Raw genomic sequence first — 21,508 nt, 5'->3', positions numbered from 1 at the left:
TCAGCATGAATTGTTCATGTTGTCTAACAACATCTGCTAGGACAATGAAGCTTTATATTTAATCTGAGGGTCTGTTAGGGTGAAAGAGAGCAATGGTGCAACTGGCTTCAGGGTTTGTATTGTACATTCAAGAGCAAACAAGAGACTCTCTCTTCAACAGGCTTTTATTTTTTCTTCCAAACATTGCTTAGCTTTTGAGCGGTTATTTAATTATTAGAATTATATATTAGGACAGGTGTCTGAGGTGTTTGAGAAAAACTGAATCGCATCGATCAATCAATCAAATCTGCACAGATTTTAAACATCTCAATCTACGAACAACTTTCCCCAACTCTTTTTCTGGGCCTCTCACTATTCATTCTTTCTGACATGATGTCTCCCCACATGGAGCCAATGTGCTCTCTCTCAACCCTAACATCCTTCTCACTTCAACCTTTGACCCTATACAAAAGGGGGTGTCTCATTGGACACAGATTTTCCTGCTGGTAAATTCTATGCGTCACAAAAAGCCTCTTGGCTCAGCCGACATGGGTCTTAATGGGGGACAATGAGACGACACACTTGGAAACCCATTCCCCCCCACCGAACTCCCCATGTGTAAGATTGTGTTCTATTCATTGGTTTACCATGATATTGGGATTATTTGTATTTTTGTTTTCTTTGTTTATTGCAATAAATCTTTACATTACAGCAAATCACCTACACAGTACAAGTACTTAAAGTACACACCTTTGGCAATTTCTTTCTGAAAGCATAAAAAGAAGATGATCACTTACAATAAGTAATATTGTTGTATTTTGTACTTCATCTTTCACCAAATTAGAGTATTTTTTTTGTAAATATAACATTTTTCAGAATGACAGTAGTTCTTTTGCACATTCATCAAAGTTGCATGAAAAGTTCAACCCTAAACATGACAAATTATAACTAATATTTTCCCATATAAAAGAAATAGGGTGGCCCCTTCTTCTGCGCATGTTCCAAAGAGGGAGCGTTGAGCGTTGGGATGTGGGGGTGAGGTCTGAATGGGGGGGGAGAAAGGGTGACTCCAAACGAGAGAAAGAGGTGTTCATGGACCATGTCACAGCTTCGATGTTCTCCACGTCTTTTCGTCCACGATGCACTTTAGGATTTCAATAAGATGCGTGTGTGTTTGCATATAATCGGCTTTCTTTTCGCCGCAAACTTTTACCTTCCGCAACTTCAAGCTCAGGGTAAGTCTTGTTTCTCTGATGACTTCTTCTCACAAACGATCCAAGTCGTTTTGTGAATTTATTCCCTATTCTACGCCTATTTCCTGACATTCCTTAGAAACAAAAATGAATGCTGTGATGACGACTTGAGTGTGAAGTTCTTTTCTGCCGATGTTATTTGTTGTGGATTTAGTGACAGCTGACATCCTGTTGGCTCGTTTGGTATGTCGTTGTAACCATTTATAACTGTTTTTTTTCAGATGGATCTTAAGTGTAGGGCTCGATTAATGTGCTTTCTTGAATAAAATTGTTAACTTGTGTCTATAAAGTTTTGGATCTTCCAAGTACTTTCCATAAGACTTGAATAACGGTACAGTCAAATCGGCTCATGTTGAGTTATGGCGCCACATAGGAAGAATTCCTATAATAAAACATATGCATGATCATTTTTGTGTTTCTAGCTCTAAAACTAGAAAAATGTTTTGGAAAAGTGTTTATTTAAGCATTTAACTGTTTGTTGAGAACATATAACAATGTGTTTTGCATTGATTGAATGCCTTTATACTTTTTTTCATTCATTAATTCAGTTTTCGGGGATTGCAGTAGTTTTTGTACCCAAAATATACTTTTCTGCCTAAAACAATTAATAACCAACAATAAAATACAGTCAGGTAATAGCCACAGTATTACTGTACGTCACGGTCACCTTACACTGTTTCAAATAAATAAATGCAATAGAAACAAAATTACTTAGATGTATGATAGGAGGGGAATACAAAAAATACTACTAATAATTAAAAAGCAGTACATGTATTGTTCATAAAAGTTCATTAGTACAAATAAACTCTAATGGGTTAAACACACTTTATGCTGAGCTCGATTATCAGGAAAATTCTTGTATATCTCATTTTGTGCATTCATTATTTAGTGTAATTTTAATCTTAATCATAAAGCCAGAGGCTAATCAATTGATTGATGTAGCTGGCTTTGGAAGAAAGAGACTTTTTCTAGCTATTCAAGTTAGTAAATTTGGCCTCCCTCTCATCACTAGATCAACGTTCACAAAAATGTGCCAAATTGCAATTTATGATGGCTTTAAGCCAATAATACAATATGTAATTGAAAGCAAATGACTTTTCTCGTGTCCTTGTAAGTTGTCAAGGAGGTTAATTCACATGTCCATGTCAAGACAGACAAACATAGGTGTGTATTTAGTCAATGTGTTCAAATTTAACTTGAATAATTTAAATGACTGAGTCAGTGATGATTTGACATTGATTTTGGAATCCCATTTGAAATCTAATTAGTCAGATATCAACCTTAAACATTCTTTCTAGGGCCTCTTTATTAAAATGTGTGACCAAACTGCATTCTACCCTTTAAATGTCCCACTTGCATTACTAAAACATGTAGATCTTTGATCTGCAAGTCCACATAAGTTTAGGATGTGAATATGCACTGGCTATCATTTTAAAACACTTTTCCCCTCCCCATTCACACATCTGCCCGAAACATGAAAGAAACACAGCTCTTAGATCCTCATTTGGGGTGCAGATTGTCTACTATATAGGAGCCTAAGAATAGGCTCTGAAAAGTACAAATACCATCATCATACCTGAAAATGATCTAAAAGCTTTCTTAGGGACATCACATATTGTCACTATTCGTCATTTTATGTCAAAATTCCTTGCATTTTTCTCTCGAGTGAATTTGCTGATATTTTTTCCCCATCAGGTTCTGCATGTTGTGATTTTGTTGTGAAGGCAAGCCATGAGAGAATGCATCTGGAACCAATTTGACTCCTCAAAGCAGAAGGGGTGGAGAAGGAGGTGGAAAAGAGGGGGAAGGAGAGTAGTGAACGGCGGCCCTTTTTCTTTCCGTGTCCACTATAATCAAGAATGGGCTTCAATCCCGCAAACAAAATTATAGTTTGGAGAACATTGGATTAACGTGGTGCTTTGGAGTGTAGTTTCTTGGCCATCGTTCAGTTTAGTGATTGTTGAATTGAGTATAAAATGTTGTTTTTGTGCAGTATGAGTTAGCACGTCTGCCTCACAGTCAGAAGGTTGCAATCTTGGCTCATGCCTCTCCTGTGGCGAGTTTGCATATGTGTATTTTTTCAATACTCAACTTCTTAGAGCCATTTTCCCTCTGGGGACGTATATCAACCCTAGATATACATGCATAAGATCAAATGATACTAGAGGAATAGCTAGATGTCAAATGTCGCGACATCTATTATTGAGGTTGTCAGGTCTGCAGAATGAATGATTAAAGTGTAGTATTGCTACTGCATTTTATGACCCCCAATGGGGTCCCTTTAGTTGCATCAATGCGATTTTTGTTAAATACACAAAACCAAAGCTGTTTCGAAGCAGTGTCTCCATTTCACAATCTTTACTTTTGTTTTTGTACTAGAAAATACAACTTAAAAGACATAACTTTCTGTTTTTGCTGCCTGTGTTGTAATAAAGACCCAGTTGGCTGTTGTAATGGAATCTGCTGATCATACTTTTGCAACTGTGGGAAGAAAACTCAACTGCACCTGTCTGTTGTGGTTCTTTTTCCATATCTATTGCAAAATGTCTCAAACTCTTTTCATAGAAAGGTACTTTGTAGTTATTGTCATCATATGAAAATGCCATATGAATGTACATTGTCGCAACAATTGGTTGCTATATTGTTAAGAACAAATTGAATTTAAAATGTATGGAATGCAAGTTATTACATAAGAAACTCAAGCTATACAAAAGTTAAACCAGATTGCCTTTGAAATTTGCAGTGATAAATATTTCACTTCAACTAATGTACAGTGTTAAATCGCCACTCCATCTTCATAACTATTTCTTAACTGAAAGAATGCATTTTTTTTCTGATCTTAGATCTGCATTCTCATTATTTTGATTGAATTCAGATACAAATCAATGTTGCAGTTGAACCGTGGTAGCTAGAGGCAATTCTTTGTAGTGGAGTTTGCATGTTCTTTTCTCCTGTGAGTTTTCCTTTGACACTACTCAAAGCTATTAGTAACTGAAAACAGATTTTTTAAAAATTCTGGGGCCTTAGTTGACATGACAGCCTTGGTTGGTTTGGCGCATGAAAATGGAAAATCGTTTTTATTTATTTTTAATTTTTTTAATTTGACTGTTTTCTTTCAATTTAATGGTAGTTTTTGAGCAAAAGTTCCGCCAATGTGCGGTAAGCCTGCAAATGGATACAATCTCTGTAGTAAATGCAGGTTGGAGATAAAGATTGTCCTATTTATAAGTGTTTAATTTAACAATTTTGGAAAATGATATTAATAATGTTAATAAAAATGACAACATAGGATGAATGTATACATAATAGCATTATTTTTCTACAGTTAATAGCTAAATTAAATACAAACAACTGACATTTGGAATTAATTTCATCCATTACTTATTTCCTGTAATCCCTCTGTTGTCACGTTATCACATATTATCTCAGCATCATTCCAACAAGTGTTCTCAAAAGAAAAATCCAATTGGGTTATGATTGCAGACAAGTCTTTCTGTTCGATTGATCTCTTACACTCTACATCTGGTTGGCTGTGGACTTGACTATAGTTGAGGCGAGATCCAAACAGAAACCACTGAAAAATGAATCTGCATTGAGGTTTTTTGCTATTGGGGAAATTTTGTTCTGCATTCTATTAAATGTTTTAGATGCATTTCAGTGCCAAACTGATGTCATGCTGTGGCATGAGTGGGCAGTATTGAGAGGATGACTCTTATTCATAGCGGTGTGATATGTGGCACATCAATCTTGACACTGCATGCCTGTTGTTACAGTAAACAGAAAAACTTGTTTCAGTGCCCAATGACAGCTCTCCGCTTTTCCATCCCTCTTGCATTGCTCTTAACTTTTTCTGCTGTACAACTTACTGTTTGTTGCTCAAGTCTGGTGATCCATTGGGAGAAATTAGGTCTTATAAAAAGGATTAGAATGCAGATGAAACCTTTCAAAATGTGCTTAGATTGTTCTTTTTTCATTCATTACATCTAATTTAAGTTAATCTCTTTTCCTTTCAGAATGTGTTGACCTGTTACTACCCGGCTTCTTGTAGCCATTCATAATTAATCAATGCACAGGAAGTGACCTTGGACCCCATCCATTAAAATGCCCCATCATTCCCCCCCAGAGAGTCTGCTGCAGATTTTAGGAATGGCGGAAGCAGAATGTTTGGAAAAGCTTCCCTTGTGCTTCTGTTAGTATTGAATGAACACAATCGATGATGAAAATAGATTCAGTAATTGCTACTATTCAAATAGATTCAGCTCCATTTGAACAGAGATAGTAAACTAAAATGATTTTAATCAGTTTAACAAAAAAGTCTGCTAAAATGATTGATATTTCTGAGCAACCTGAGCTCATGGTTGTGGTTCTCGGGGTTGGGAGGCTGGGGGTCTCCTTGACACAGCTGTTTTATCTCTTAATTCTCCAAAGTCCAACATTTAGGTGTCATCATGTGCTCCACTATCACCTTTCCATCCATTTTCTAATCCATCCACAAATGTGATGATTATATCATATATAAATAATCATGATTTTGAGTTATAGAAGCTCAGTCAACCCAATTCCAGAAGCTCACATTTCACAACCAACATCTCTTCCATTTCACAGTTTTATTTCCCCTCAATTTCACTCACTTTCATCTACAGTTACCGAAAAACAAATAATTTTAATCTTACTCCCATGCTGAAATTTAAACAAAGGTTAAGTTGATTTACGGCAACTGAGGCTGTTTTTTCCCTGTGAGTAAGATGCCCTCTCACTGTTATTTTAACCCCTCTCCCCCCTTATACAGCTTTGTTTTTTTCACAAACACTCACCCCTAAATATACACACTCAGATAACCCCCGGTGACTTAGTAATTTGTGTAAACCCCCGCAGTTGTGCCACATGTTTGCCATGCTGAGATTTTGAAGCTCATGCTGATATAATCTTTAATCTGTGATTAATGTGATATGAAGGTACTAATAAAGTACTATATTACTTGGCAAGCTCACCCTGTATGTGAGAATTTATGAAATGTAGCTATAATAGTCAGTCTACTGAGCATGCTATACAATCTATTGTATAATTACTAGAATCCTAATGAGGGCAAACCATTGATTTACAGTAGCAAATTCCTGGAAATTCCCATTAAAAGTTTTTCCTCAGTTTGTCAACTTTGGATGGTGGCAATAAATGTTATATTATCCTAATATTTAGGAAATTTTTACTTGTTTTTTTGTAACAAACACTGGCCTTCATTGCACTGACCATGAGTGTAACAATGTCATTGAAAGGATGGTAGTTGTTCTTGTGTATGCTGAACCAGAATGAGGTCAATGCTCATTAACAGTGGACTAAGAGGCCTCAAATTTAATATGACTGAATGGCCTTCATCAAACCCTTCCTACTTGCCAGTAATTGTCACTTACCATTGTAGGAACAAGCAGTTATTTACTCTCGATTGTAGTCTCCAAAATGTATTTTGTTACAGTAGCAATCAAAACAGCTTCTAAAGTTGAAGTTGCAGAAAGAACTGAAGTTTTCCAACTCCCAAACTTGCATAGTCACTATAGAATAGCATTTTTTAAAAGTCCTAATAGATTCACAATAGCGTACACTTGATTGTACTTTTCCTATCACATTTTGATTGCACAATAAACATTTTTGTAACAGCTGCAAGCATCTTTCAAGCCATTTGAAAATGGCTACGCCTCCCCTTGTCTCTACATCACACACAAATGCCATACATTGGAAATCTGCTGCTCCTTAAGCATCAAAGACGACTGGACCTGCTGATAGAATCCAGAAACCCCTGTGTCAAGCAGCTGAGGCCACAACAACAGTTTCCTCCCCCTCTAACATGCGTAAATGGAGTCATAAGTGTGCTTATCCATCCACATGGATACACTGATAAGTGGGTGGGATGGTTTCTGTCAACGTCTTGCTCGCCAAGTATACTCACTTTCTTTAATGTCTTTTAATGCCATCCAGCACTGGCTTCTTTAAAGGAGAGGAGAACAAAAGGATTGGATACTTAGGGATGATGGTCACTGGCAGGTCCAGCCCTTGGCTTAGGCGAGCTAGGCAGTGGCATTGGGTGCCATATAGTGAAGGGGGCCTCATGGCCCAAACTGAAATATTTCAAAATCATAGGGAAATGTATCAATATACAGAAAAGGTTGGGTTTAATGAATGTCCTGTTATTTCAGTCCCATTTGTTTGGTTAAAGATTAGTTTTTAGGTAATATACTGAAGGAAATTTGGTTTGTTTGGATATTTCACTGGTCCACTTGAGAAACTGTACAGGAGTAGCTCAATGTCCAGCATCGTCCAACATCACTATTACGTTAAAGTGTTTGACCACATTGAGCAGGCGGTATAAGTTTGTCAAGAGCAAATGGAGCCAAGATATTTACTGGAACTTTGGGCTGTGCTGTGGTTCGGACCACAAAACACACCCTTTCTAGGCTTCTGTGTGTTTCTTTCTCCTGTTTTGTGAGTCAATAGATTCCTTTTCATTGACTGTATAGAATAACTGGGAGTCATTATTTTCTGGAGTGGAGATTTGTAACTAATGACACCAAACCCATCCATCAAACAATTTGGCATATATTTTTTATTTATTGTAACTGCTACATCAGATCAAGGGCAATTAATTTAGGATTTGTCATGATTCTTGGGTGTCCTTGGCCCTGCATGTCTTTAGTTTTCATCATTCCAACATTTGGAAAGGGTATTATATCTTCACATATTTTAATGTTTTTTCTGATGTTCCACAGGCGTCACTGCATGTTGGCAATTTGTAAATGTATGCGATAGGTTTTTAAGAACTATGCTATAATTTGTGCTCTGATTAAATCCTTGATGAGAAAGCTCAATAGATATATTGGTTTTCAGTTTCTGTTCTTTGATATTTGTTAATTATCATATGCACATGCCATTTTTCTAATAAAAAGATAGATGAAGAGGCCTTAAACTGAAAAGTCTAAGAATTGGCACTTACAATCTCCCATCTGTCAACGCAGCACGAAGCTGTAGTAATGCTGTAAGCATGTTCTGATTGTAAATACTAAGCCTTCATGTACTCTATACTTGCAGATCCCTCCTGTTGCCATCATGCTGCCGAGTTCTCCCCTTGTAAAGAAGCTTGTGATCAGGTAGACACAAACACACACACCCATCCATCCACACACACACACCCATCCACACACATACCAATCCATTCCGTTAGTTGGCAACTGAATAGAAGCTTTTGAACGAAAGGGCTTGTGTAAAGTTGTTGTTCTTTTTGTGTTTTTTACTCTTTGAAGTGAGTAAAAGTTCTGTCACCCTGTTTCAATTAGGGGCAGGTGACACAATGTCCCACCGCGAAGCCACCATAGTGGCCTCCTTAACAAAACAGGAACATGATGAAATGAAAAGTAAAGAAAGCTTTTTCTTTTGGCTGCAGCCTGAAAACAGGCTGGGTCTAATTCACAGTTTTGAAGTGGAATCTTGCATGGTATACAGGAAGATCAAAAAGATGGAGAAAGAAAAGCGATGGTCTTTTACAAGTTTTTGCAAGAGTTTGGAGTGTGGGTATGTGTATTATACCAACAGTTCCTTTGTACATTTAACGTAAGCTGTCATTACACTCATTCAGTTATATTTAGAACACAATCACAGTACAAATGAATCAAAAGGGAAATTCCTAATTTGGCTCCTGTTTTTAAATCTGTTATCAATTACAGGAAAGCACAAAAGAGGAAAAGTATTGTGGCTTTGAGAAAACTTTTTATAAGAATGACCTTTGGCTTCACCTAAACCGCAGGAAAACAACACTTAATTTTTATTACTGCTAATCATAATATTAAACCTTTTTTTTTTATCTACATCTGTTACTACGGTGGTTGTTTTGAAAAATCTATTTAAGAGGACACATCTGACTCGCAAAATACACGTCATTCATATGTTCCAATTCTTTAGCTCATGAAAAACGTTAAAAACAAGTAAAAGCTGTTTCTTTTTTATACTTTTCTTTTGATGTCAATACCACATGTTTTAGTCTACAGCAAAAAAAAATGGAATGGTTCCAATACTATTGTACTAATCAAAATGGCAAGGTAGTCATTATAGATGGCACTGGAACGAAAGGACACGTGTGTATTAGTTGGTTTTAAAAAATGACTAATGAATAGCCACACTGTACATTTGATATGACTATAAAGAATTTTTACAGTAATAAAGAAAGAATAATAAAACAAATAATAACCAGAAAACGAGACTGCTTTAATAAAAGCTATGCTTTACAAGGCAAACAATAGTCTGATGTAGATTGCCCCAAATCAAGTGAGTCTGAAATTGCTGGAAACAAAGAAGAGACAGACTCCATCATCATACTCAACTATTTTTGACTTGATGAAATGAAAGCCTGCTGATTGCCGACCTTTGATGGCACGTCGCATTATCGTCTCAATGATTAGTTTCCCCACCAGACACGCGATGTTCACTGGGCCTGGCTTTATCCACTTTAATGAAAGAAGTCATCAATCTTTTGTAATGTATCTTAATGCAGAGGGCACTAGACTTTGTGTTTTCCCAAACTACACACTTGCAATGTTTTAAAAAAAATGTGTCAATAGTGATATATGATTATAACATTAACATCTTCATATTTTTATCTTTATTTTCTGTTTTTTCAATCACTAAAGGCAATATTTTTGACTTGGTGTCATTTCTAAGAAGCACTCTACTTGGCTCTCTTCTTTCTATGCCCAAAGTAATGTGAACGTGTGAATCTCACATCACTCTTGGCAGTGCCCGCATCCTCCTTGGCAACTCTTTTGTATATGGCAAATAATATTTGCAATTTTGAAAAAGTCCTTTTAAATAATAGTGATGAGACATTTGTAGTATTTCCCCTCACATGTGGCTACTGTGTTAGAATTTTCTTGGATTTGATACCAATATTAATAGTTCCCAAAACTCAATAAAATTTTTGGAAACACTTAATAAATGCTTAACATTTATTTATCTCATGACCTATCTCTTTTCAGCTTGCCACTATCAAGAGTGAGTCTCGCTTGAAGCATCTCCTGCAAAGGTTGCCAAGTTACTGTCCGGAGTCCATGGTGAGTCCATTCTCTACCATAAATCCAAACAGTTTGTTTTGGAACCGTTCAGTAAACGTTTTTTTTAAATGCCAAAGCCAAAAAAACTCAGTATGTTAGCACAAATTTGTTTAAATTAAGAATTTCAACAGGGCGTGCTTGTTGATGGTGACTGTATGGATGGCGATGTAGGTCATGACTCAAGTAAAAAGAATGATTCTTAAATCTGTTTATACAAGCTCTACTGCCACTATCCACAACTACCTGCCTCAACACATCAGCTGTCTTTCAATATCTTGAAGAAGTACATCAGAATGGACACACTGTTTTTTAGATGTCCGTTCTTCTCTGAATATTTTAAATGGATTAGTACATACTAAATAAAAGACAGAAATGATGTCATAAGAAAAGTGTGGAAGAGTTGCGTTTGTGGAGCTCAACTTCCCGTAGTGGACATCCTGTTCTTCACAGGGCAAACCAGTTCAAACTGAATAAACAAGACCTCAACAATAAGAAAAAATCGTCCCAACCGAATTATTATTGAATTCTGAGTTCAACATGAAAATGTGGTTGATGAAAATGATTGTATTATACATAAATTCTATATACTGATCATACCTTATTTTAATTCCCTGTAGAATGAGCTGTGGGTGTGTATCAACTCTACACTACCAGGTAAGCATTGTATTTGCAAGGCAATATTTTAATTTTTTGTCTTTTTAACTGAAATATCTATCATGTTGTCATAAAAAACAACTCTAAATCCATTTATTTCAAGGAGTATCAAGAAAATCCGACAGCTGGGCAGGGCTTGGTTGTTGTGAGCTGGCTATCTCATCTGAGTGCCGCAGAGAATGCAGACAGGTATGTAGGATTGTAAATAAATCATGTCCAAACTGTGTTTTAAGATATAAATGTTATAACGTGTTCTTGTTTTCCTCTTCTCCTTCTTACAACAGGCATCTTCCAAAAATGACCTAACAAAAGTATGCAAAAAAGTAACAGAGGTAAAGCTGTGGTTTTACACTTTAATCCATAATTGCAATATTTTACATATTTTTTTCCATAACTTCAATGTCTTACCCTTATATTTTTTGTTGCAGAATTCTCTATACAGCTGCATCACCAAAAATGAAAGTAAGTTACCAATGCAAACTGGATGATGATATTTACTATACAATTAACAAAACACACATTACAGTTACAGTTTCATCATAACTGTGAAAAGTTTCCAACTCATGACCCTTTGCCTTCGGTTCTCTAGTGGGCTCCACATGCTGCAGTTATGCTGGGCGTCACACCACCTGTAGGGAGTACTGTCAAGCCATCTTCAGGACTGACTCAACCCCCACTGTTTCTCAAATCAACGCCGTAAAAGAATACTGTCAGAGCCACAGTGCTCAGCTCCTCAGCTGCGTTAACAATTTCACCAAGTCCTACCCAATACGCAGCCCTATAGACAGTAGGTTTCCACTATATTACTCATCAGAATATTTTGCTTTACTTTCTTTATATTCTGATCCCTACCTCCACATTTTAGGCCTGTACTGCTGTGACCGAGCAGAAGCTCCTCACTGTCAGTCAGCTTGCCGCCGAATCCTCCGTACCTTGAGCACAGAGCATGAGATAATGGAAGGTTTGATCGAAGAGTGTGGCTCCCAGCCTCTCCCCCAAGATCCTATGTGGCAGTGCTTTCTAGGAAGTGCTCATCCCCCATCTCCGACTGAAAAAGAAGTCCCACATCCTGCCAAAATGGACTGTGCTAAACTGCACTGCTGCTCCAAGGCCAACACTTCTCTCTGCAGGTATTGCCAAACATGCAACATATACAATAATGCCTACTGTATTAACATATGCTGCATATAAATAGACTCCAAATCGGGACAGAGTGCAAACGAATCAATATAACCAAATCAATATTGGTTAGCCATAATATATCATTCCCTTTTGCTCAGCTCCATCAAGTGGATACTATTTTTTGTGATATATAACTACAGAAAGTGTAGAACATGTCTGTTTTATTGTTCAAATTCACCCCACTTTCCTCTCTCTAACAGGGACATGTGTCAGGAAATTAGCACCAATTGGGGAAGCCAGACATGGCAAGACTTTGATCAACTGTGTGAGTACAACCCAGTGGAGAGTGAACTAAACAACTGCCTGGCTGACGTCAGAGAACCCTGCCAGTTGGGATGCAAAGATCTCTCCTACTGCACCAACTTCAACAATAGGTCATTCACACATATTTCTTTTTACTCCATTCCCTTTAGTTAAATTGCAAAGTGCCGTATATTCATTCCCAATCAGGTCTAGAATGTATTTCAACACACAAACGTGCCAGCACGCACAGGCAGTTACTCAAGATAAACAAAGCTTGATGCATCACATCCCAAATTTCTAAATAGAAGCTACTTCTTCTTTGAAGCGCCAATTAACTCAATCTGCTGAGACCAACAGACGCCTCCGATTATCTCACTCCACAGGCCTACGGAGCTGTTTCGCAGCTGCAACGTGCAGTCCGACCAAGGAGCTATGAATGATATCAAGCTGTGGTCCAATGGAACAATTAAGATGCCTTTTATGAACATTCCTGTGCTCGACATCAGGAAGTGTCTGCCGGCTATGTGGAAGGCAGTTGCTTGCTCCCTGCAGATCAAACCATGTCATAGCAAGTCCAGAGGGAGCGTCATTTGCAAGTAAGTCCAACAACGTTAGGCAAATTACCTTCAACGTAGAAGCCTTAACATTTGTCCTATTCAGATGACTCAAAACATATAGAGAAAAAGGGTTGAATTTAGGTCAGCCATTCCGGATTTAATACATACCTTATACAATGATAAATCTGCTCTTGAAAAAATTAATCAGATGCATCGATAAGTGTTCCAGTCAAAAAGTTTTGAGACTCTTTTCAAAATAAACAGTGAAGTCTCAACATTTATGACTACATATGTACAAAAATATATCTGAAGACTATGTATAAAACTGTATATAGTAAATTGTCTTGTATATATATAGTACATATACTTGTATATATATAGTACATTTACTTATATATATATATAGTACATTTACTTGTATGTATCCTATTTACTTGTATATATAGTACATTTACTTGTATACACAGTACTTTTCAAATGTTCTAATGATTATTCTTTTTTGTTGGTTTAGGTCAGATTGTATAGAAATCCTGACCCAGTGTGGGGACAGAAAACGTTTCCACGAAGGACAAACACCTGAGGGGATATGTGAGCTTCTTTCACCCATTGATGACCCTGAACGCTGCATTCCCCTCCACAGATACCTCAGTAAGTCAAAAATGAAATGCCTCAAGAGGAATTGAATTCTAACATTGACAATGACTATCAGAATTGCAATTTAATGCCAATTTTCTTTGCTCCATCAGCCCCCAGTTCTCTGGGAAACAGTGTTGTTGAAGAGGTCATCCATCCATGCAACCCTAATCCTTGCCCCAGCAACCACTTATGCCAGGTCAACAGAAAAGGTTGCCTTTATGGCCTCAACTGTCAGCCATTCCTCTGTGTTCCAGGTAGGCCCACGTGCATATTAATAAAGAATATACTTAGCGGAATGGTCTTTTTATGAATTGGTGGTCTGTTTTCAGGGTGTAAACTTGGCGAAGCGTCCGATTTTCTGGTGCAGCAGGACGCTCGGTTACAGGTCCCGACTCATACCGGTCCTGCTGGGTGCTACGAGGTCTGCACCTGTGGTCCCAGTGGACGTCTGGAGAACTGTGTGGAGATGCCTTGTGTGGACACCACTAAGTCTTGCATTGTGGGAGGACAAAAGAGGAGTAAGTCTTACAAAGTTGTTTGTTATTGGTGGAAGACAATGACAATAACAATAAAACCCATAGTGTGTTTTAGTGTGTTTGTACTGCTGTCGTAGGCCAAAAAAAAACTTGACCAATTCCTGAGAACACCTTCTATGACTTTTAGAAAATAGAAATGAGTAGTTGTCTTATTGTATGCCCTCAAAATAACATTCCATAATCCTACCTATCATGGTAAAACCATAAGATCTGGAGCAGCACGTCTGCGGCAACTTTGTGGTTTCTAACAAAAGCTTTAACATGTTTCTATTTTTTCATTGTATGCAAGTCATTGTTGAAATTTGATGTTTGGCTTAAATTAGTTGTTGCCTTTGTCTCAAGTCACAAATCTTGTTCTGTTAAATGTTAAACAAACATCTGTGTCATATAAGACAAGCCATATATGATCTTTACTTTGCATATGTTTTAGTGAGGCAATTTAAGAACTGTTGTTTTTGAAATGTATATCAGATTTATTGGCCGATCCTAAGAAAAACATAATTAAATTCCCAACATAACTTCTCTTAAGGATCCTAATTCAAGTGCTTGTTATTTTTATACTTTAGTTTTCCCATCTATCCCTTTATTGTAACATTATGTGCTATTTGGAGTTGACTGTGTATTCTTTTTTGTTTTTTGTCTTTACCAGATCACGGAGTATCTTTCAAGGTTGACTGTGACACCTGCTTCTGCTTCGCTGGCCACCCTATTTGTTCTGACAGAGAATGTCTCACCATTGAAAGCTCAGATGATGATCGCCTACATTTTACTGGTTTGTATGCTTGTACAAAAGTGTGTTTGGATTTTTAATCATGCAATTCTTTCGACACCCGTCATCATCCTGTTCGTTCATTGAAGTTTAAATCTGCCTCGAATTTCTCTGTAGAGTTTATTTATTCTCCATCTGCTTTTAGGTTTGTATTAGGTACTCTAATATCTGCACAGTCATAAACATTCAGGATGGGTTCGGTTGATCTCCAGCCAGCCTTTTATTCCGAATATACTGACTCAAGATGTATATCTGTTTGCCAGTTTATTGTTGACTACAAAAGGTATACAAGATCGTTAATGTTTAATAATAAAAAAATGCCAAGATCGGAATGTCTTGACATTAAAAAGTCAAACTCATCATACTCACGTACTTGTCTGACAGACAGCATTAACCTCAAAGAGTTTCTATCATAATATCAACATTTTTATTTAGCCACACGGAAAGATATAATCAAAATGCCTTCTACGAAAAATAGTTTAGCATGTTGTCCACCATTCTTTGTGGTCAACTATACCCGGCACTCTGTAAATATACTTGCATCTGGGAATACAAGCCATACTTGGACTTGAAATGATCTATTGAGACAGCTACAATAACATTTTACCAATGTATAAATTTAGAAAGCAAGTCATTTGGACAAACTTTAAATGCAGGAGTAGGATAAACATCCCGATGATTACCTAAAAGGGTGCCAGATGAATATATAATCTCACACAGGCCTTTACGAAATCTCCAATTTCCAGTCAAGCCTAACTTATTTCTTGCCATTCCTCAGGTCTTCCATGTAACTGTCCAGACCACTTCATCCCAGTGTGTGCTTCCAATGGCCGCACATACCCAAGTGCCTGTGTGGCTCGCTGTGTGGGTTTCAAGGACCATCAGTTTGTGTTTGGCCAGTGCCGTTTAAGTAACCCATGTGCCAGTAAGCCATGCCAGAGAAACCAGAGGTCGGTACACTTGCCGTCTATTCCGAGCTAAAACTCACCAAAACTCATGACATTGACAAATAGAGTAAACCTCACATTTTTAGAGAAGCCTGTCATTAAGGATATCTATGGATTTGACCACTCAATATTGTTTATGGTTCTTGTAAAACATATTTAATATGATTTGGATATTTTACTTTTTGATTTGCCTCTTTTAAAATGGGAATTAATGGGTACAAATAGAATTAAATGTACTTTTCAAATTGTAGAACAAAAAAATACACATATGGGTTAAAATTTTCAACAGGGGGTAGTAGATCTCTGGATTTACATTTGCTGGAAACCTCTCAGTTACCTTTCCTTTTCCTACTGTATATTTTTTATGTTCTTATATTTAAAGCAATGCTGCATTTGGGTTTCTACCAAAAGGTATTGTATTGTGGTAATTCTAAAATAGTTTTACAATGACAACTTCATTGTATATGTCCACTAAACCAAACAGGTGGATTTACTTTATATAATTGAACTTAACCCCTGTGAAATTGTACAAAGTTATGTTGTCCACAGAGCTCAAAGCTAAGGATTTTCACTCTAACCACCAATGTGGTCCTGAAAACATTGTTCATACAAACTTACACACTCTCATGCCGGTTTACAACTTTTATCCGCACCCAGGGACGTCTGTGATCACCCAGAAAAAAAATCCTCGAAATCTGTTTTCTTGGCAAACCGATCAAAGGAATACACATGCAGTGATGAGTGGATTTGATTGAGGAAACTCACAAATATACACAAGCGGTCCTAGGCTGCCCTAAGCAGTTTTTTATCCTTTGAGTATAAACACTGCACACCCAAAAAATACCACCTCTCGTTTGCTCATAAATTTGCCGCTGGTTTCTTTTATTGCACAGCAAGTATTCCTCACATGTTGCCATAGGAGTTAAACTATTTTCCCTAAAGAAAATGTGTGGTTATCCCAGCATGAGGCTCTATATGCAGTATATTTATAAAAAAAAAAAACCATCTGATTAAAATTGATGGATTGGTAAAGAAGGCAAAGTTAAGAATTCTGATGACAAATTTAACCTTTGTGTTTTTAGGTGTATCCCAAAATATCGAGTCTGCCTGAGCGACTTATCGGACTGCTTGCAGTACGAATGTGTAGGCCGGCAGTTGGCCTGCGACAAGAACAGTGTGGAGCCAGTTTGTGATAGTGACGGTGTCATTCACGCTAGTCTGTGCCAGCTCCAGCAAACAGGGAAAACCCTTGCCTATATGGGCCACTGTCAGGTGAGGAAAAACTCGTCAACTTTTCTCCTTTAACTTGTAAACACTCTTTACCAAAAAGAGGGAGATTCCATTTTCTTGCGTTCAATTTCTGCCGAGGTCTAGATATGTTTGGTTGAAAGTTCATGATTATTATAATTATATATTATGTATATTCCAGATGATATATCACTCTTTTTTCATAGTTTGGACCGGCAAGGGACTTATACATCTTTTTTTTCCCTCTTACCCGCAATAGCCTATTTTTTTTTTTAGATTATAGTTATCCCATCAACAGGTGCTTATTTTGTCTGTTGTTCCCTATTTTGCTATTATACTTTAACCTATAATGTTGCAGAAATTGTACTCTAGTGCAACTTATTTCAGCATTAATTAAACTCTACTACTTTTCCTAATGTAATCAATAGAAAGTCAGAATGTAATGTTACGACCGGCAACCAAAGTTGTGGTATTTGTTTTCAGGAAGCCTGCAAGAGTCGGCAGCAAGTTTGTGGCTACAACGGCGAGACTTATAATACAATGTGTGAGGCCTATTCGGACCGGGTGGCTATTGACTATGAGGGACACTGTCAAGCTGTGGGAGCCACGTCAGGAACGGCAGCTGAGTCTGCTTGCAGTCTGGTTTCATGTCCACGTTTGTCACCTTTGGGCTGCAACCCTGTCACACCCCCAGGTTAATCATTTTACCCTTTTAAAACTCCAGATTTTAGTAATTCTTTGTAAAGATCAACTGGGGAAACGGTAGTATGTGAAATGAGTCCAAAAAATACACGATGATCGTTTTAGCAGTAGGATTTTGTAGTTGTTTCTAAATAATCATGGATATCTTTGTATGCTTATCATTTCCCAGGGGCTTGCTGTCCTATTTGTGCCAGTATGTTGCAGGTGATCTGGAACAAAGAACAAATGAACACTTTCTCCAAGGTTTGGATGCATCACAATCACTCATTTTCTATTGCCTGTCACTTGCTGTAATCCTGCCATCTATTGATGAAATTCTACTCATTTGCCAGCTAAATATCTTACTGGCTCAAGATTATTTTGCATTCATACATGCTCAGATTTTGTGGCAATAAAAATCATTTGTTGGGAAGGACCACATCGTAGAAAAACAATGTCAATTTTCTTCCCAATTTCAGTCAATTCAGAGACTTTTTCATCTTTTCTTTTACAGTTAAATAAGAATCAACCAGTGTCGGTCCACGATGTCCTTCAAATCCTGCGACTTCACGTCTCCGTCCCGCAGTGTGATGTCTTTGGCTACCTCAGTATTGACCATGAGCTGGTGGTTCTCATTGCTCCAGTGGATGAGCAACCAACTTCCCTGCAGGTAATGCGTAAACAATAACCACACCAAAACTTTAATCCATGTTTTATTTTCAATCAAACTCATACCAACCACGTTCTGTGTGCATGTCTATCGTACAGTCGCCAAAAATGTGTGGTGGTGGGAGTGTCCTTGAAAATCCAAAATAACCTTTAATCAATTCTACCTTATCTTGTTTGTGTGTATTTCCAGATTGAAGCCTGCAGCAAAGAAGCCGAAAAGATAGATTCCCTCATAAACTACGCCAGTCCAACACTCGTTTCCCACGTTCCCCTCTCAGCTCTTGTTGCCTCCGAGACTAAAACATCTTCCGTCACTTCCTCCGGAGGAGCTCGGCTCTCGCCCTTGCACCCTGTTTTGTGCTTTCTACTTGGTCTTTTAATGGCTGCAGCCTCAAGCCCCCAACAGACTTAAATACTCCATATTCTCTCCCTTTCCTCTTGTCCTGATCACTTCTAAAACAGTCTTGCAAAAGGAAGCCATGGCCATGTGTGCCTTTTGACAATCATAATAGACTCACCAGCGTATCAAACAATCAAGGTAGAAAAGCTATTAATATGAAAAGCTTTGTACATACAGTATTATGAGTCGATGACTTCCTTACTTTATGTTTTATAGTATGTTGTATGCGTGTGTTTGTTTATGAAGCATCTGGCTTCAAATGATCAGTGTTAATCCCAGCAAACAAGCTCTTCTCCAAAACATGGTTTGTCAGTATTATTTTAGTTATTATGTTCTATCTCAGTCATGTTGTATGTGCATGGATGCATGTAGGTGTGTTTTTTCTTTTCTCCTATAAATACAAAACACTTATATTTGGTTGTCAGTTATACGTCCAGATTTTTATTATTGTACAGTAGTGCCAGCTATGAATCAAAATATGAGGTATACCTCAATTAGCATTTAAACAACATGCCTTGACAGTGTTAGAGATGACATTGGTAATGTAGTGGTTCAAATAGCTCATTTTAATGCAGTTGCTATGGGAGAAATTTCCATGCAATAGCCCATTTTAAATTGGCCTTGCATTTTTCAGATGACCAAGTTCAGGGTGAAGTACAACTTGGAGCAGTTTTTTTTTTGTCGTAGAGAAACAGTAATTGATCATCCTTTTTATTACCAAAGACAATCAATGTGTGCATGAAAAAAATCAACCAATCCATAGGAGGTTCTAAAAACAATATGTTAAAAGCTGAAATAAGGGAATTGATACTTTGTGCCTTTCTTTTGCAATTCAAAAGTGACTGTTGGACTTGTGAAACCCTTTGTTAGTTTTATTTAGAGTACAACAGGTTTGCATGTCTTCAGGATCTGGTGTTTTCTATTTTTATATCCGATCCAAGCGTCCCCAATTACTAATAATTCCAAAGAGCGCACATTATATATGTATACAGTATTATGTTTAAATTTAGGAGCATCTGAACTGGGTCATTGTGTTTTTGTGCCATCTAGTTGTTCATTGTTTAAACCACAAAACAAAATGTTGTGTCATTACATTAGCCTGGATGCAGTTTTTTTTAAATTATTTTTTATTATTATGGGCTTCCATGTGTCGGCATTTAAAAAAAACATTAGTTGTTCATTCATTTTTTTAAAAATCCATCCTCTGTTATTGTTTGTAGTCATTCCAAAGCATTGTCTAGTCTAGTACATGTGCACTCTTTTTGTGCAATCTTATTTCAGCTAAGTGCCAAGTAATATTTCGAGATGAGGGTGGTGGACTTGAGCATTTTATAATATGTGACCTTTGTTTGGAAATATGAAGATTTGCAACATATGCAATGCAATTTATGCTTTTATTCTCTTCCCGTTTAAGATCCATATACTTGTACGCTTCTAAGATGGATATCAATAATATGAGATAAATTCTTACCATAAAACTATTTTACAGCATTATTTATTCAATATATCGGCTAAATGCTAAATTCTACCCTAACTCTTTTGTGTCAGGCCAGTAGCTTTTGAGTTTAAAGTATTACAAGGGATTTTACCTGTCAGTAAATGTACAGTATAATCCAGAAGCCATTTAATAACCAGACAATCAGGTTCTTACTACCCATAGTCCTTTCTGGGTTGAGAAGATTTCCACTATATGATTTGCATAAGAGTGTCTTATAAAGTATTATTACTTTTGCAATATCTGTTTTTTGTTCATAAAGTTTTTTATATTTTATAAATACATGAAAAACGTTTTGGAATAACTATCACGTGTGCCATGTTTTTAAATAGTTGTTATTTTTGTGCATGATGACGTTTGTGTTTATGTATTTACGTTACCTAACTGCCTGTACAGCACATATGTCCAAGTTTTTATCAGTATTACTGTACTAGGCAGATTAGTTCAGGGTACAAAGGAATATTAGTGGAGGAAGAACGTAAAAGTATGTGATTTTTTTTATTTGAGAATAAGACCACATTGTTATTAGAATGCAGTCATGCTTTATTTTTGAGTGGAGTCGTCATTTCGTGGACATAACACCATTTTATGGAGTTAATTTAGTTAAAAAACATAAAAAGGAATCGCACATGAATGTTACAACTTTCCTGGAACATTGCATTTATCTCAAAATGATGATTTTGTGTGAATATTAGAAGATATGTCTCACAGATTGTTACATGTTTCTATACTTCATTCCAGGGAAATCATACTTGGCTCCTTCATGTAGTATTTTGTATGTATCTATAATTAATAATGTTATTTTTGTTATTACTGAATGTTTTGTTTTATTCATGGTTCATCTGTGCCTTGCTTTCTTTACAACATCTAAAAGTATTTCGACATTGGACTGAATTATCAGGACTGAAACAATAATTAAAAAATATATTGCAATTACAAATGTAAAGATGTAAATTAATCTAATGTGATGGATCAGCACTGTTCTGTCCAAAGTTAAAATGAATAAAGAAAAGGTGAAAATTGGTTGATGCTTTACATTGAGTCTCATTATTCTTTGCATGCAAATTGCAAATAATATTTGCAAACAAAGCTGTTGAATGTGTTCATACATCCCAATTTGTTGGAATTTGGTTGCGCCCACTTTGCTGTATCCAATTGGTTTGTGAGGTT

At 36.9% G+C, this 21,508-nt stretch overlaps 1 protein-coding gene across 1 annotated transcript; it reads left to right on the top strand.

The window, feature by feature from the left end:
* Positions 1-1,025: 1,025 nt before the first annotated feature.
* On the top strand, positions 1,026-21,373 carry reck (reversion-inducing-cysteine-rich protein with kazal motifs). The gene is made up of 21 exons (XM_077736377.1): positions 1,026-1,214; positions 8,310-8,368; positions 10,247-10,321; positions 10,939-10,975; positions 11,079-11,164; positions 11,260-11,307; positions 11,404-11,437; positions 11,565-11,762; positions 11,841-12,105; positions 12,358-12,531; positions 12,784-12,996; positions 13,469-13,605; positions 13,704-13,847; positions 13,923-14,111; positions 14,779-14,901; positions 15,677-15,848; positions 16,928-17,117; positions 17,577-17,787; positions 17,965-18,038; positions 18,289-18,444; positions 18,634-21,373. Exons 1-21 carry the CDS (start codon positions 1,142-1,144, stop codon positions 18,853-18,855), a joined length of 2,880 nt encoding a protein of 959 aa, XP_077592503.1. The 5' UTR covers positions 1,026-1,141; the 3' UTR covers positions 18,856-21,373.
* Positions 21,374-21,508: the final 135 nt, after the last annotated feature.

The sequence above is a fragment of the Stigmatopora nigra genome, chromosome 16 (genome assembly GCF_051989575.1).
Source record: "Stigmatopora nigra isolate UIUO_SnigA chromosome 16, RoL_Snig_1.1, whole genome shotgun sequence".
In the NCBI taxonomy this organism is placed as follows: domain Eukaryota; kingdom Metazoa; phylum Chordata; class Actinopteri; order Syngnathiformes; family Syngnathidae; genus Stigmatopora; species Stigmatopora nigra.
The sequence above is the reverse complement of the archived record's forward strand: the minus strand, read 5'-3'. Positions and strand labels throughout refer to the sequence as shown.

What these genes read in the sequence shown, in the direction of transcription:
- reck (XM_077736377.1), top strand. Translation starts at nt 1,142, where the DNA reads ATGCGTGTGTGTTTGCATATAATCGGCTTTCTTTTCGCCGCAAACTTT. An exon ending in CTGCATCACCAAAAATGAAA is followed by an intron (nt 11,438 to 11,564) that starts GTAAGTTACCAA and finishes TCGGTTCTCTAG; the next exon opens with TGGGCTCCACATGCTGCAGT. An exon ending in AGCAACCAACTTCCCTGCAG is followed by an intron (nt 18,445 to 18,633) that starts GTAATGCGTAAA and finishes GTGTATTTCCAG; the next exon opens with ATTGAAGCCTGCAGCAAAGA.